At 36.5% G+C, this 17,037-nt stretch overlaps 1 protein-coding gene across 3 annotated transcripts in view; it reads left to right on the plus strand.

Annotated features, from left to right (window-relative positions):
- The window catches only part of LOC129779311 (nitric oxide synthase), a 325,833-nt gene that overhangs the window by 218,617 nt on the left and 90,179 nt on the right, over positions 1 to 17,037 (plus strand). For all 3 annotated transcript variants that reach the window (XR_008743618.1, XM_055786717.1, XM_055786718.1), the window contains exon 12: positions 9,793 to 9,937. Coding sequence is in view for 2 of the 3 variants with exons in the window: in XM_055786717.1 (XP_055642692.1) it covers positions 9,793 to 9,937 (145 nt within the window). In the remaining variant the exon portion in view is untranslated. The remainder of the gene's footprint in view (positions 1 to 9,792; positions 9,938 to 17,037) is intronic.

A 17,037-nucleotide genomic window follows, 5' to 3' on the forward strand; every position in this document is an offset into this window, starting at 1 on the left:
TTGGTGTACAACCTTAACACCATTTCTCGGATATAATGCTTCCAAAAGTAATGTAGGAAGAATAGAGGCGAATGAACTGCAAAGTTTAAAGCCTCTTAAAAACAAAGAATGAATGAATGAATGTAGAAAGTTTCGACATAGGGCTACGTGTTACATTAAGAGTTCCAAATCAGAACAGGTCACGTTTTAAAGAAGTGAATTTAACATTAATAACTAATTTTGCTACGTACGGATTTTGACGCATTTGCATATCAATCTTTTCGGAAATTTTCTAAGATTTGTTTGATATGTTATAGAGTAAATAGCGTATAAATATTGCACCTCCTCTGAGAAAATACATTCAGTCTCTTTCTATACCCAAAACAGCGCTTATACTGTTCACTAGCCGTGCATCTGGCTTTGCAACCAACACATCGAGCCAAGCCATGGCATAGCAGGCGTAATCTAATATTTTTCGCCATATTATGTAGGGTAAAATCAAGCTGGGCCATGATTCCTTGTCGCAAAACTGTCGCCACCAAGGATGACATCTACGTAATACAACTGCACCTTCCCAAGCAATCATCTCTTCTAGACGACGATGATACTAACAAAAGAGTTTTTTTTTTAAGAAGAGTGTGTGTATATTAAGTCGCTTTAAGCCACCAGTGTTTTGCATTGTATGCGTTGCTTGCTTTCGTTGTGTGGAACTTTTAATTTGTCCATATCCTGTACGTATGAATAGCGTGCCTTCGCTACTTTTAGTTGCATTGTGTATTTGCTCTCGAGCGCGTCGACCCCGTTCCGATGCAACAATCTCCTAGCATTGCTAATTGTTTTGACCGAGAATTCGTGGATCGTTTCCTCATAAAGGGTTATTCTCGCGAAGTTTCATTTTATCGATGTATCTGTGTGTTACTGTATGCGTTCTATGTGGCACGCACTCTGTTTTTTTTTCTAAGTTGCCAAAACTATATTGAAGTGGTTGACACGTTAAGTCCCGTGTCGGTCCCTAGGGACTAACATTGAGCTTTTCGTTAGATAAACGTCAACCATTGGGACTGACAGTTACTAAATAATAAAAATAAAGTAGGACATGGTTTGTTTTCTGATATTTTACGATATGTAACTACTTTCTAGTCGAATTTCTGATTATTTTTATTTTTATACAATAAATATCTTTGGAAGCAGGGACCGACACTATTTTTGTGCAAATATTCCTGATGCGGACTGAATGAAAATTGTAGCAAGAACAATCCGAGACTGAACGAATCATGCTGGTAATAATCAACTTTGACTTTGACTTTGACTTTGACTTTGACTTTGACTTTGACTTTGACTTTGACTTTGACTTTGACTTTGACTTTGACTTTGACTTTGACTTTGACTTTGACTTTGACTTTGACTTTGACTTTGACTTTGACTTTGACTTTGACTTTGACTTTGACTTTGACTTTGACTTTGACTTTGACTTTGACTTTGACTTTGACTTTGACTTTGACTTTGACTTTGACTTTGACTTTGACTTTGACTTTGACTTTGACTTTGACTTTGACTTTGACTTCGATCATTGACCGTTTACATTTGCGTGTGAATTTATATGTGCACTTTCATTATCTAACTCCACACGCGTTTCTCTAAGGCTAAGTTCTTACCACTCAAATATTATCTCCCTCTCGCTTGAATCCTTTCTGCATTATTCTCTTTTTTCATTCTTCTTCGCGTACCCATGGATACATGCCAACGCTACTATTCTCGATCGTTTTCTAGGATTTCATGCCATTTTTGGTCTTTTAGATCCGTTTTCAACGAATCGGAAGTCACCATTCCAAAATAGCAACGGAATACGATATTCGACTTCCGCTGGTAAGACATCTGCATCCAATACCCATATCGTATGGGTTTTCCATATTTTTTTGTCATATAATACTATTATCAGCAAACCGGAAGTCGAAACAAGACTATGTTCTATATTCTTGAATCTGCAATAATCTAGTGTTGACAAAACAATGTTGTATTTGTTTGTTCAAAATAATGTAATGTTCAAGAGTCGTAAACAGTAAAACGTCAGGTGAGTATTTGACTGACAACAAGCCAATCAAACTATGAAATATTCTCCAACTGAAGATTCTTGTAGGAAGGTTTCTCAATTTTACTATAACTTCATTTAATTTTGTGTGATTGTTTAATTTTGTGTAAAAAAATGTTTGCAGTGAGTCAAAACGTTATCACGTCACGCTGGAATGGACCGTATACTTTAAGTGACGTGACAACAACTTCTTGAGACAATTGATACTCCTCTATTTGTGGACCGATCTTAACAAAATTTTGTGGGTTGTTGAGAAACCCGGGTATAAAAATGTTTGTATTCAGGATCATCCGATAAACTAAAAAAAATATCTATTTTTGTGACGTGACAACGCTTTTCATATCGTTGTTTCTCACGAATTACAAAATGAAACCTTGGCCAACCAACAGCTTTTCAAACTAATATTTCATCATTCATCCAATGACATTTTAAGTTTGGTCAAGCAAGTGCAGATATAGGTATCTCAAGAACCATAAAAATAGTGAAGCCCTGAAATATTTTAAATATAATTATGTAGTTTTTTAAACTCGTCTCTCTCAAATCTTGGTGCATAAAAATCAAATTCGTTTCAAAGAATTTATAACATTACTAGCTGACCCGGCAAACTTCGTTCCGCCCAATTTTTTTTCTTTTTATCCCATTTATTTATTTATTAGGCCCATTAGCATTTTAGCTGTAACAGAGCCGGGTTTTAATCGTGTACATGTACATATGTTTATGTTTCTATAAACTGTAAATTACACAGTAGTTAGTAGTAGCCATTTAGGCGTAAAGTTTTCTGTTCCATTACATTATGGTAAATTACACAGTAGTAGCCATTTCGGCGTAAGGGTATTCTTTCTGTTCTTCCATTGCTCAGCAGACCGGACAGCGGAGACAGTTGATATTGATCATTGGGTTGGGTTATTTATAGAACAGCAGCCCGATGTTTCTTGCAGAGCAGAGCAGTTGTATGGATGAATCGATCTTTGTTCCACCGTGGATCGATCTCCATAGCTGATGATGGTTGCGTGGACGTAGTTATTCTATAACAACACAAAGATGGTCAATTGAGGGCCCTGAGTTTGAACTCACGATCGATCGCTTAGTAAGCGAACGCGTAACCAAGTGGCTACGAAGACCCCCTAATTTTTTTTTTTTTTTGCTATCAATATTTTCAAACATTCACGTTTTCTTGATAAGCTAAATCCTTTACAATTTCCTTTTACTATGAGGAAATTCAAAAGTACTTACTTCAAAACTCATCATTGTAATATCAAATTATTTTCACACACAATTCTCGTTCGAGATTTTTCAATCACTTCCAAATAACATGTTTCTCCTTTACATGGAATACAGAAAATATAATAAAATGATGACATCTTAAATCGGACTTCCACGAGTTTTGCGCTTACCCTTTTGCTCGATTAGTTCTCGGGATATGCAGAAATTCATATTTCATTTGTAAGGCAGCCCCCCCAACTTTAGAGAGTGGGAAGAGTGTTGAACAACCCTAGAAACATTTATTGTCACATCACATGCCAAATTTGGCTCTATTTGCTTGATTAGTTCTCGACTTATGCAGAAATTTGTGTTTCATTTGTATGACAGCCCCATAGAGAGGGGCGAGGAGAGTCGTACATTTCTTGCCTCCTCAAACCTTTGCATGCCAAATCTGGTTCCGTTTGCTTGCTTAGTTTTTGAGTTATGTAGGAATTTGTGTTTTTTTTTGTTTTGTGTGTCATTCATTAGTGTGTCATTCACCCCCAATATTCTCCTCATGCCAAATTTGGTTTCGTTTGCTTGATTAATTCACAAATAATGCAGAAATTTGTGATTCATTTGTATGGCAATTTTGGGAATTTTGAAAAGCCCTTTCCACGGTATGTTCTTGAAAGCCCAAACTTCAGAAACATTGTTTTTGACTAACTTAACGGGTAACTTTTCTATGAACATCTTGGACCAGTTTTTGGACACTCCGTTGGTCAAGCTGACGGGCCCTTTTCCACCATCTCTTCATATCTTCAGCATCCCTTTTCACCTTGTCAATTTTTTCGGTTTCAGTTTTACAATTGCCCAATATTTGTCGATTAAGCGAAATTGAGTGTAGTTGGGTGGGCTCTGGTATGGGTGTATTATCAGCTACATAAGTCTCGGGTATCCGAGTTTCTCACCATTCGTTTCATTCTATTCAATCTTCTGCTGTTCGATGATCTTTTACCAGATGGGAACCACGATAAGGATAAATCATCCAACAAAAAATAAACAGTTAATCTCGACGTTTTATGCAATTTGATGACATTTGGCATCAAACAATTTTTCTTGAAAACCACATTGCATGTACTCCCCATTTGGGTAATTTTACGGTTGTCAAAAAAAATTAACTTTGACGACACTAATAAATAAAGTCCAATTGATCTCAAATTTTGCAGAGGGTATTTTCTCTCGGGAATCGACATTTTGCAGGAAATCCCATTTGGGGTTGTCCACATATCACGTGGACATAAGAAGCGTGATTTTAGGCTCCCCCTCCCCCTCCGTGGACAAACGTGGACATTTTCATACCCATCCCCATGTTGTCCACGTGGACAATTTTCCTTATTTTAGTAGAATAATTGAGGAAATTAGTGAATTGTGCATACATTGAATTTTAATTCCATTTAAGTTTATTTTGTTTGAAATTTTTCTAGCTGTATCCTGCCACGCTTTGCTGTGACACATTTAGGTTTCATGGCAGAGGAATGAGTAGCAAAACAAAGCATATGTTTCATATGAGTTTAATTTTAAAATACTTGAAATACTTTTTTTCTATTATCTGCGAAAATATAAAGACTATCTGGTGTGCCATCACGGAAACGCGCAATATACTGTTGAACAATCCGTATCCGAATATAAACCACAAAATTCAAGAAATTGGTCTTAAGTAACGCCGATCGAATAAATCATTATCAGATACAATTTTAAGTTTACGATTTTCTGAACCCTTGCAGAAAAATATGTTACTATCGCATAGAATAAATATTCAATACTAGAAAGTTAATTTACGTTCACAGCTTTATTCCAGAGTTGTGCTTATTCCATCTGGAAATATTACAGCTTCCTGAAGAGTTGTCAATAGCGACACCAATAATTGAAGTGGATTGTAAATTGTGTCATAATATGAGCTCAATCAGTGCCAAACTTTTCGAATTTTTGAAGCGCACACAAACGAACAGAACAATTTCATATGCATAGATTATTTTTTATTAAAAAAAAATTCCAAGAAAATAGAAGATAAAGTAGAAAGCATGCTCTAATATCTATAGATCTGCACTTGACAAAAGATTGGGGAGTAAAGGGTCGAAATTATTAGGCGATTCCGGAACGATGTAGCTTCGGTATTAATTATGACACGGAGATGAGAAATACAACATTTTCAAGCTACAAATTTGTAGTTTAGAGATATCGTACGTGCATATTTTTAGTTTGATGTGTGTATTCGTTGTAGACAAAAGACATTGCAAGAAAAAAATAAAACGTTTTTGGCTTGCATTCAAAGTTTCTATAGAATTCAAAACCATATTCCATAAAAATGATCCAATCAACTTGATTATTTCGCTTCGATTTGATTCAAAAAAGGTTTTAGTAGAACCTTTTTCTCTATCGAATGAAAAATTATCCTTTGATTTTGAATAAGGAATATTTCAAGGAATAATGAACGCACAGCAAATCGATGATCAGAACTGCTCGCCGCGCACTGCAAACTTGAAAATATTTTATGCCAGGTCCAGTTGTTGCTTTGACGAATGCATTATTTTATAACAGAGTTACAGCGTTTCAAAAATCACTCGAAATTTCCGATGTCGCTTTTTGCTCCTGTTTTTTTTTTATCAAAGTGTAGTTCTTTGCCTACTCCGGAATGCGATCGGTCACAAGAAATGTTGATTCATTCAAACATTCGATTTATTTTTAGTTGTCAGCGCAATACGGAACATTTACCGCAATAGTTTGGCGAATTTTCAGAGCGAATTAATTATTTTTTAATTTGTTTAATTTTTCTAAAAAATCATAACTCTGAAACTGGCCCCGATTAAAACAAGTGTTTGAGGAATGAATCAACTTTCTACGGCAATGTAATATTTGACGCTTTTGATCAAATCTCAACTACGAAAGAATGATTGAACTTTATTATCGACCGACTTTTTTGCCTTGAACGGACTCCAAAACGTACGTTGCTTACTACAACACAATTACTTTCATTTGAAAGATGAGGAAATTTTGCATAAAATTCTGTTGTGAAATATTAACAATGCGGTTTCTAGGAAGGAATTGTAGGGTGGTTGGAGAACATCAATTTGGTTGATAGAAATAATCCAGTTTACCATGCATTTTTGGAAAAATAATTATAACCCCTAAACAGAACATTTTAAGTTTCTTCTTTACTTCTTTACTTCTTGACGATTAATAATGGTACATGAACAATCTCACGCAAATATATATATATATATATATATATATATATATATATATATATATATATATATATATATATATATATATATATATATATAGTTGAATCCGTACACCTTTCGTTTCCTACGTTGTGTTGTCCTTCTTTGTTTTTTTTTCCGATAACTTCACTTTCTTTCTAATTCACTTTCAACTTTCGCTTTCTTCACTATCAATAAAAACGTCCTGTCCGATTGAATGTTTTGTGTGAACTGTCTGTCAATTTATTCGCGTCATCGAAGGTACGGTGTCGCCACCTATGAAAGTTTCGCGTGTGAGTGAAAAATATGTAAACAAACCGTTGCATATTTTCTCTGTAATTAATATACTTATTTCTCGAAAACTTGTACCGTGTTTATCTTACAATTAGTGGAAATTGTTGAAAAATAGTTTTTCTTAGCTGTTTCGATGCTCCGAACCAAAATTTATTGTCATTTAGTAGTGAAAAAAAGGCGTTGAAGTACACCCTCTGTCAATCTACCTGCGAGAGAGGTAAACCGAATTAATGAAATTTGATATAAAAATATCCGCTTAGTGTTCATAAAATACCTAAAATACAAAGATCTGGCTTTTATTCAATCAGTGCTCTAATATTTTTCAAAATATTTTCCTTAGAACGTGTGAAATATGGACGTCAAAAGCTGCACAAATTGCCCGGAGAACATGCAAGTCGGACGAAATTTGCTTGAAGCTGACTCCGAACAATCTGCAAAATTCAAAAGCCGTATTGTTTGTGTCGTCCCCGGATGTAAGCAGAGATATCGCCCCGGAATTTTTTTTCATGCCTCCCCTCCGAAAACGGACAAATCGCGGTATCTAGACTGGATCCAACGACTACGGCTAAAGATAGAACCTACAAAAACCTCCCGTATTTGTAGCCTCTATTTCACCGTGTCGAACTTCTACTCTCCAAGTATTCACATTCACATTTTCGCACTTTTGAAAAAGTGTGAAATAGTCCTACTTGGTGCAAAATGTGCGATAATAAAGAAATAAAATAAAACATACTTAAGCAAATGATATAAAACAGCCATGACGTTTGCACTTCCCTTTGCCAGCTTTACAGGAACACGAAAACAACCATTTGGAGAAGGAGATTTTCGTACGAATTTTTATTGTATGGGGTTCCGAGCTTGGAGATGATGACTGGAGGCAGGACGAGAAAATACTGAAGCCTTCATCGTGAACTTCTTCAACACCAACTATTAAAAGATGTCCAGCTTTGAACAATCTTTCGCCTTCGACGACTAAACGGCTTCCACCCGCAGCGTAATCGAACACATCCGCAAACTCCACAGCCACGTAGCAGGTTTCATTTTCTCCGACTGATGGCTCCTGATAATGCATGAAACAAGGTCACAGAAAAACACTTATAAGTTAAATTCAGCTTAAGCTACGGCAAAGTTTTTTTCACTGCATAAGGAAAACTCATTTTTCAACCGATTGGAAGATAAATTTTGCACACAATTATTAATTTTTATTAAAATTTAGTATCCTGAAAGTTTGTTTACTTTTTCACAAGTAAAGACAGTGTCCTTTGGATGCGGTAAGAAAACGTTTTCCCCTGCAGTAAATTTATGTGATTTAACTAAATTAGCATACTAGAGGATAGTTCTTTCGATACATACTCACCATTACGAAAATTTCTGCAAAAAACGTTAAAAACGGTGCGTTTAAAAATCACATTCTTTTTACGATTCTTTGTTGACATTCGCTTCACGCGCACAAGCTGTCAAATTCAGCTTCGTAGTCGCGAATTACAATATGTAAATATGAATCAGCGGCGAAAATGCAGAGTTGCCAGATACGCTGATTTTTTTATCCCTGAAATCGGGCGAAATTATTTTGCTGCATGGGCATACAAACGCTTTGCATAGTGGGTCATCAACATATATATATATATATATATATATATATATATAAATAAATATATATATATATATATATATATATATATATATATATATATATATATATATATATATATATATATATATATATATATATATATATATATATATATATATATATATATATTCCTAGAAACTGACGAGATATTTTAGGAATTCAGATTTCACTGAAGAAGTTCAATGATATGATAGAAAAATATATAGTCGCTTGACTGGGCAGCACTCTCAGAGGGTCCAATCCGTTTATTGATAAATACGGAGAGTTTTGAAATTCTTCAATATGTAACAGATTTGATTTAAGCGGGGACCCTTGTCTGGAAGGTCGGAAAACAATTAATTTTCGTCATTTTTTTTCGGATGTTAGGAATAGAGTGAAGTGTTCGGGTATTTTGGTTATTGTTTAAGGTATATTTGAATTTGTATTTTCCATTTTTAGAGTGCACGAATTATGATACGCTGTTGACAACAGCATCTACGCATTCAGATACTGTCTGAAAATCGGTACCTTGCTGGTGGCATCGGTTCTGAAGCAGCGGGGTTCGTAGAACAAATTTCAATGAATATTTTGAAACTTTAGGACAATACTTAAAGCGTTACATAGGAGTTTTCGAAAATTCGAAAAAATTGCCAAAATGGCGGCCATTTTTGTTAAAAATGACTTACTTTTTTATGAAAAATCGCTGTTTCAAAATAATGAGATATCAATAAACGGCTATGTAACACTTTAGATAATTCACTTTTACACACTGACAAATAAAATTCAGCCAAATCGGTCGAATAGATCCTGAGATATCGAAACCACCAGTTGAAAAAACATGGTTTCGAGAAAAACGCGATTAAAAATTCATACAGCAATATTCTATCCCTTGATGTTACTTCATACTTTTGGCTGTAACTTTCCAACGAAATCAAATATCGAAAAATCCTTTTAGGACAACATTTCTGAGGGCAGAGTGTCCCAAAAATGCAAAAAACAAAAATTCGATTTTTTAAATTTTCCACACCGGGGTCCCGCCTTAATTTTGAATGTATAGGAGATTTTATTAAAAAAATATTTAATCTTCCTGTCCACGTGGACTCGGTATGTACCCCCACCTACCTCTCCGTGGACAAGCATGGACTTTTTCATACCCCTACTTTATTAGCACAACTCAACCAACTAATTTGGAACAAGACAGCTTGTGACTTCGTCAGAACCTGCTCAAATATATATGTATGACAACCACTTTGCTTAACCAGAATCCTGCACAAGCAAATGTGTGAAGCCATCCAAAAAATTACCATGTGTCACTCATTTTTTTTTTGCAAACCTCAATATTCACGTATCTTCTCTCTATCTCTTGACAGGGCCGTCAAATTTACATCTAAATTATTCGGACGCGCATTATCTCGGCGGATTAAGGCGACGGTTCTCTACGCTACCGAAACGGGACGCTCCGAGCAATATGCAAAGCAACTGGTGGAACTGCTCGGACATGCATTCAACGCACAGGTGAGTTCTACCTTTCTACATCGCACGTAACCCACATGCACAGTGGATTCATTTCCTTCTCCGGTGGGCGGCGATCACTGTGTGGCTTTCGTTCGTGTTCAGTTTAGTACCGGGATACCCTGGGAATTTACATGATTCGCACGTGTGGGGGAATGCGTTCGAAATAGCGAACGCCAGACAGTGTGCTTGAATTGTTCATAAAGTAGCATCTACGTCATAAATTCTTCAGGGATGGTAAGGATAAGTCTGCATCACAATGGACGAGCAATGATTAGATTTAATAATGCTTCACCAACAGAGTGCTTGAATATCTTTCAACATCATGCATCATGCAAATTTAGTATGAAAATGTATAAAACCAAATAATATAATATGATGGTGATACCAATAAAACATTGACAATGATTTGACATTGAAACCTATGATCAACTTAGTACAAATCGTTAACGAGTTTCACATTGGTAAACGGAATGCTTCTTTTTACGTAGACGAGTATTTAATTTCATCCTTCAGAAAATGAGATTCTTGCCTGGCTGCTCGTATCGATTTCAAAACTCTAGTCTTAAGATCCAGCCGCATCGAATGAAAATCAATGAACTTGTCTTAGGGCGGAAACCACCTAAGAACCATTTGCTTAACTAGAATAAATTCAACCACTTACAGGTGGTTTTTGCTCTCGCCCCAGCGAGGGCTTTCAGCCAACGCCAACACAGATTCTTGGTACACGTGTCTATGGATAAAAACAGAAGTACCTTCCTAATGTAAATACTAGCTACAGCAACACCATTCTTCGCTTCCTCCTCTCTTTTAAAACCATAGCACAGAAATCGGAGAGCATTACCGGTCGGATCTACCAGACACCACCGCACCATCCTTGCTCCCGCAATGATGATACGTTTCAGCTGGCAATTGAGGCTGAACTCCGCAGTACATTCAGAGAAGCGTTGCCTTTTCTCATTATTCTATTTGAAGAAAATTCTCTAGTGGGTGAGAAAACACGGGAAAGGGTTGAATAAATTTACTTTTTCTTTAATAGATTCCATTTGTTGGCTGTTTGTTAAAGCATGAATAAATGCATGAAGTTTACTTTTTCGGGAGTGTTTCATCGGAATTCGTACCACTTGGGGAAGGATTGTAATGACTTGGGTGGTTGAAGGTAATGATAGCGAGTGTCGCTCCTTGTTTGGTTTGAACTCAAATTTAATTGCATATTCTCAATGGTATTCATAATAGTGAAAAACAATACTAATGATGTCGAAATGTGTATAATGAAAAAAAATCTAAAGCAATAACTTTTTATAAAGATGTAGACATATTGAAGAATAACAACAACACTGTTCAAACTGAATAACAAGGTATTTAAGTCTGAAATTAGTGACTATTATTGATATCACACGTTTACCTGAGAACAAACGAAGAAAGTTTCATTCAGAGGTACTTTTTTACAAACCATTTTATATCTTTTTCTTCTATTTCTAAGGAAAGAAGTGTAGAAAATAACTTGACAGTTTTTGGAGACATGTGGTATCTCTGGTATGAGAAAAACACAATATCACTTTAGGGTGGCTCAATTCAATTTCACAACATATAACGGACATACGAAATGATTTCATACCTTGGTTGAAAAACATTATTCCTCTTGCGAGCGATAAACTTCTACGTTTCGTATATTACATTACCCGTCCGTCTCACCCCCATCATATGTCCATTTTACCCGCGTCATAAAAAAACGTTCTACTTTTCGGTCTGCTTCAACTTCAGTAAAAACATTGGAAAACACTTTTTCGTGCAACATTTGACCAATTATTTTGAAAATTCTGGTCTGGTAAACGTAAATGTTCCTGCGGCCTAGTGGTTAGCATCACATTATCATGCCGAGGATTCGGGTTCGATTTCCGTTCTAGCTAGGGGTTTTTCATCGAAGGAATTTTATGGAGTGTTTTTTGGCCACAAGAAATCTCAACTAAGTACAGGTCGGACTGAATTATACAGAGACTCGGTTATATACTGACTCGATTATACACAGTTAAAAAAATGTATTTCAAATATGACTTATTTCAAGAAAAAAAATGAACATTTGAACGTTAAGATTGGAAGGTCATTGGCTAGTATAAACACAATGAAGTGAGAATCGTGATTTTTGAAGATTCTTACTTGAAGGCTCACCAGGAATCGTTTAAAAAGTATTTAGCAGCGAAATTAGGAATGATAGGAGCAAAGAATAAATAGCAGAACAGGTTAGAGGGCTTGAATTAACTTGATAGATACAATCGAGTTTAATCTGCATTTTTGGAATAAAATTGATAATAACAACCTAAAAACCACTGGCTTTCAGGTTTCTGACGTAGGACTACGTCTTTCATTTCTATACCGGGGTGTAAAATCAAAGTTTCGAAAACGAAAGCGTTACGCCGGAGACCGAGATTTTGAGCGTTAATAGCTCTTAAACAACTGAACGAAATGGTATGATAAACACTTCATTCAAAAGATAAAATGTCTACGCGTCATATACTTGTTACTTTTCCATCCAAAAACTTGTTTCAATAGTCTTAAAACTGCTTTCAAAACAGGCTATTGAAATCACCAATCGGTATATAAGCGAGCGCCGCTCGTAAACCCACTCAGTTATAATTGAACAGCGATTGGAGCATGTTGTCGCTGTTGTGGTGAAGCTAATTTCGTTTATCATGAAAGCGCTGATGAACGGTGTCACCAAGAGCCTGTTTGTGCACCTAATGCCAGAAGGGAATCCATCAGGAGGAGAGTGATGCCACGGTTCCGCTTGAAACATCGGAGCAGCCGCCACACACACACACACACACATACACGCGCGGAATTCTCGTTGCTATCATCGTTGCTGAAAAATAATCTGCCAGTTCCCCTGGGAATTGAAAAATACATTCATGCGAAATAGTTTATTTTAATGTTTTCTATCCATATAACACTGCCACCAAATACATTTGATTTTGTGATTTTTCAATCAATCGCAATTAACAGGAAAGCATCTGAATATTTGTTTTCCCCATCAGTGGAAAATTTTCGTATCCAATATTGGATGCATAACATGAAAAACGGAAAATGTTCCACATCGCGAAAATCCAGTCATTTTCGAGCGATTATTTGCTTTCTACCCATATAATGCTGCGACCAAATACATTTCGTTTTGGATTTTTTCAATCAAGTGCGATCAACGTAAGACCACGTCTTTCGGCAATTTATTAGAGGTGCAATGAATCTTTAGGAATTCCCGCTCTACGCGCACTGGCAAACGATGTTTACTCAACAATTTCTCAAACGAGAAATGGGTGTTGTGAGAAAGGATTAGCGAACGTGAAAACGACAAACGGGAGAAAGCGATGTTTGGAGGTTGAAGGCAATTGGCAGAAAACATCTTTATTCTATCATTCGAATAATGTGATTCATACCACTTCGTTTTGCCAGAAAGAGATTATTAATATGCTCAAAAAAGGAATCGAGTCCTCCGAGGAAATTACCCTGCGCAAATTAGAGTCGACTATCGATTGCGGCATTCGTACACAAATAATTTTATAATGCAGTTTCACCAAAGTGATTTCTTCGGATATATTCACTACATCATGCCATGTATTTCATATTCTTCATCATGAAATCCATATCCATGGCACCTATCGGTATCGAATTATCATCGACACCACGATTTTCGTTAAATGCTCCTTTCAGTTCGGCCTGTAAAAAACTTTTCTGGACTCTTAACCATCAAATTTGGAGCCCTGAAAAGGACCGTTGATTATATGCTAAGCTAATATAGCACGCTCTCCTTGGATTCGACGGGCCAGCTGAATGTTCTTGGGCATGATGTGACGCGTTTTGCATGGATAGCGCACAAATTGGTATTTTCTAAGAGGCCTCCTGCAGCGTCATAACCGCGGAACTTTGGATGCGCAAGTCGGTTTTAAAGTCCTGAGCAATTCCACGAACCAAATGCTGCAAAGGTAGCTTGCAGATCAGTAATTCGGTCGACTTCTGATAGCGACGAATTTCATGCGAAGTTTCCGGTCGATAGCAATGTGGCTTCTTCACGCTTCCTGCGGCTGGTGCGCTTATCCGAGCTGCTTTCGTGGTGCCTTACCACCGGAAGACTAACGAGCTGTCTGCTTAGTCCCGATGAAACGAGTCCTCACGGTGCGAGAGTAGAGTAAGAAATGAACGAAAGCAAGGGAAGTGTCATTTTATAAAACATAAAAGTATTGAATGTAAACCCCGGACAAGATCCGGATTTTTAGCGTAACGTAATTTGTGCACGACGCCTGAGGACATCGACAAGATAACATCGTTACTGAACGAGCTGAACGGCGAGGGATCGTGGGATTTATTACCTGGCCTGATCTAACCTGAAATGCAATCAGTTTGTTTTAACTGTGAGGGAGCGCAGAAAAGCCGATCGATCAGAAAGAGAAGAGAAGATGGCCAAGAAATACGTTCCAGCATCGAAATACGGTTCCTCGGGAAGATGCTGGTTATCGAGAAGAAACCTGGAAAGAAATGATCGTTGCTGAAAAATAAACTGCCAGTTCCCCTTGGAATTGAAAATTACATTGAAGCGAGTTTATTCTAATGTTTTCTATCCATATAATACTGCGACCACATACATTTGGTTTTGTGATTTGTCAATCAAGTGCAGTTAGCAGGAAAGCTTCTGAAGATTATTCTTCAGAACAAGGTTTTTTGTTTCCAATATTGGATGCATGAAACCTTGAGCCTCCAACGTAACGATCTCGTTTTTGAAGTCCCCCAAATATTAATTTATTCATTCATTCAGAATGGATTTAGATTCAACTTCAAACAAATGATCTCTAAATCAACGATAGTCCTACGTCACCCTTGCGGTTATACCATAGATATAACCCACTTCCTGTTTTTTACTTTCAAAATGTTACCTAAATCCGCCAATTCATAAAAAACGAGTCCTACAACTCATTGCCATTATTGAAATTCGAGCATTTGTGTACAAGGGTTTTTTAGCATCAAATATGATCCTCTATCTCTTCCAACGAGATTCCGGATACTGTACGGACTCGATTATATACAGTTCTTGATTTCTATTCACTGTATATAATCGAGTCAAAAAAAAATCTTTATTCGTTTTTTTTGCATGTATTTTTGGTTTTTTGAAAATAAAAGCGGAATTTGATTTTTGATTCATTCCCTTAAAGTCATAAAATACCTTTCTCATATAACAAATCCGAATTCATTCGGGAATAGAGGATAGAGGTGATAGAGGATTATATTTGATGAAAAAATCCTTCTACGCATATGTTCGAATTTCAACAATGACAGAGTTATAGAACTTTTTGTTCCGGACTCTGTTGTCTCAAACTGGCTCTACAGTAAAAAGTATGCTGAGAAAATGATGTGTGATGAGAAAATTTAGTACAGGATAGTACATAAGTACATAATAGCGAAACAACTAAATAAGTGGATATTAATAACATTTTGGAAGTGAAAAACTCAAAAGTTGATAATTTTGAATGTGTTATTATTTATTTTATCCTAAAAATTTATTTTAAACTAGATTGTTCCTATCAATTAAATTAAAGCTCTCTAACCGCTCTACAATTTTCTTTGACACCCAACTTCTATCTTTCTTAATTTGCTGCAATATCGATATAAACAATTCCTGGTGAAAATTCAAGCGAAATCTTCGAAAATCACGATTTTTACCCCACCACTTAAACTTCACTTTTACCCCGCCACTTAAACTTCACTTTACCGTTGAAAGGTTACATTTCTTCTTTAAATAGCTCATATTTGAATTATAAAAAAAAATATTTTTTTCCAAACTGTATATAATCGAGTCCAAAATTGTATATAATCGAATCACATATAATCTAGTCTGTATATAATCGAGACCGGCCTGTACTTGTATTTTTTATGTGAAAGAATTGTTCTCTGACCTTTAGGGGATGAATAAAAAAATAAATTCTTCTTTTATATTTAAAAAACGAAAAATATGTGTATAAAAACAAATAAAAATATTTTTTTTGACTAGATTTTATGCAGGGTTGGGATATATGTGAAAAAAAGTTTGAGACTGTATGTAATCGAGTTCGCCCTGTACCACTGAAAAAGTTGACGCAAGAAATACCTAGGTTGAGACGGCAAAAGTTTCACTGGGAACGTTAGTGCCATCCAAGAAGAAAAAGTTCCCAAAGATCGATTTTCGAGTCAAAGTTCTTCTCACCATTACGTCTTATAATTTTTTTCATAAAAGTCTTCTTTAAAGGTAGATTTGTGGCAAAATACAGGTCGGACACGATTATATATAATCGCAATGGCAACGTTCAACGTTAATTTTCGAATCCAATACATAATCGAATCACAAAAAAGCTATTTTTCTATTAATGTTTGACATTCATAAAGGGTGTGTCACATCAAATTGCATTACAAAAAAAAACGCTGTAGAAATTCGCCCAGTAGACCGACCCTTTTGAAAATTTTAGACAGTAAAATAAAAACTATTAAACAACTATTGGCATTTTCTTTTTATTCATACTTCGAGCCCAAGCCCGTATGCTCGCACCATCCTCTTTACCCCGTCCATAAGGTTCTGTACAACGTCAGGTTGTAGTTTTGTTTGAACAGAAATCCATTTTCTTTTGAAGTCCGCCTCCGATTCGACATCTTTTGGGTTCTTCCGGAGGACCTGTTTCATAATCGCCCAATATTTCTCTATTGGGCGAAGCTCCGGCGCGTTGGGCGGGTTTATTTCCTTTGGCACGAAGGTGACCCCGTTGGCTTCGTACCACTCCAACACGTCCTTTGAATAGTGGCACGAAGCGAGATCCGGCCAGAAGATGGTCGGGCCCTCGTGCTGCTTCAATAGTGGTAGTAAGCGCTTCTATAGGTACTCCTTAAGGTAAACCTGCCCGTTTACCGTGCCGGTCATCACGAAGGGGGCGCTCCGCTTTCCGCAAGAGCAGATCGCTTGCCACACCATGTACTTTTTGGCAAACTTGGATAGTTTCTGCTTGCGAATCTCCTCCGGAACGCTGAATTTGTCCTCTGCGGAGAAGAACAACAGGCCCGGCAGCTGACGAAAGTCCGCTTTGATGTAGGTTTCG

This window comes from Toxorhynchites rutilus, chromosome 3, assembly GCF_029784135.1.
Source record: "Toxorhynchites rutilus septentrionalis strain SRP chromosome 3, ASM2978413v1, whole genome shotgun sequence".
NCBI classification, from domain to species: domain Eukaryota; kingdom Metazoa; phylum Arthropoda; class Insecta; order Diptera; family Culicidae; genus Toxorhynchites; species Toxorhynchites rutilus.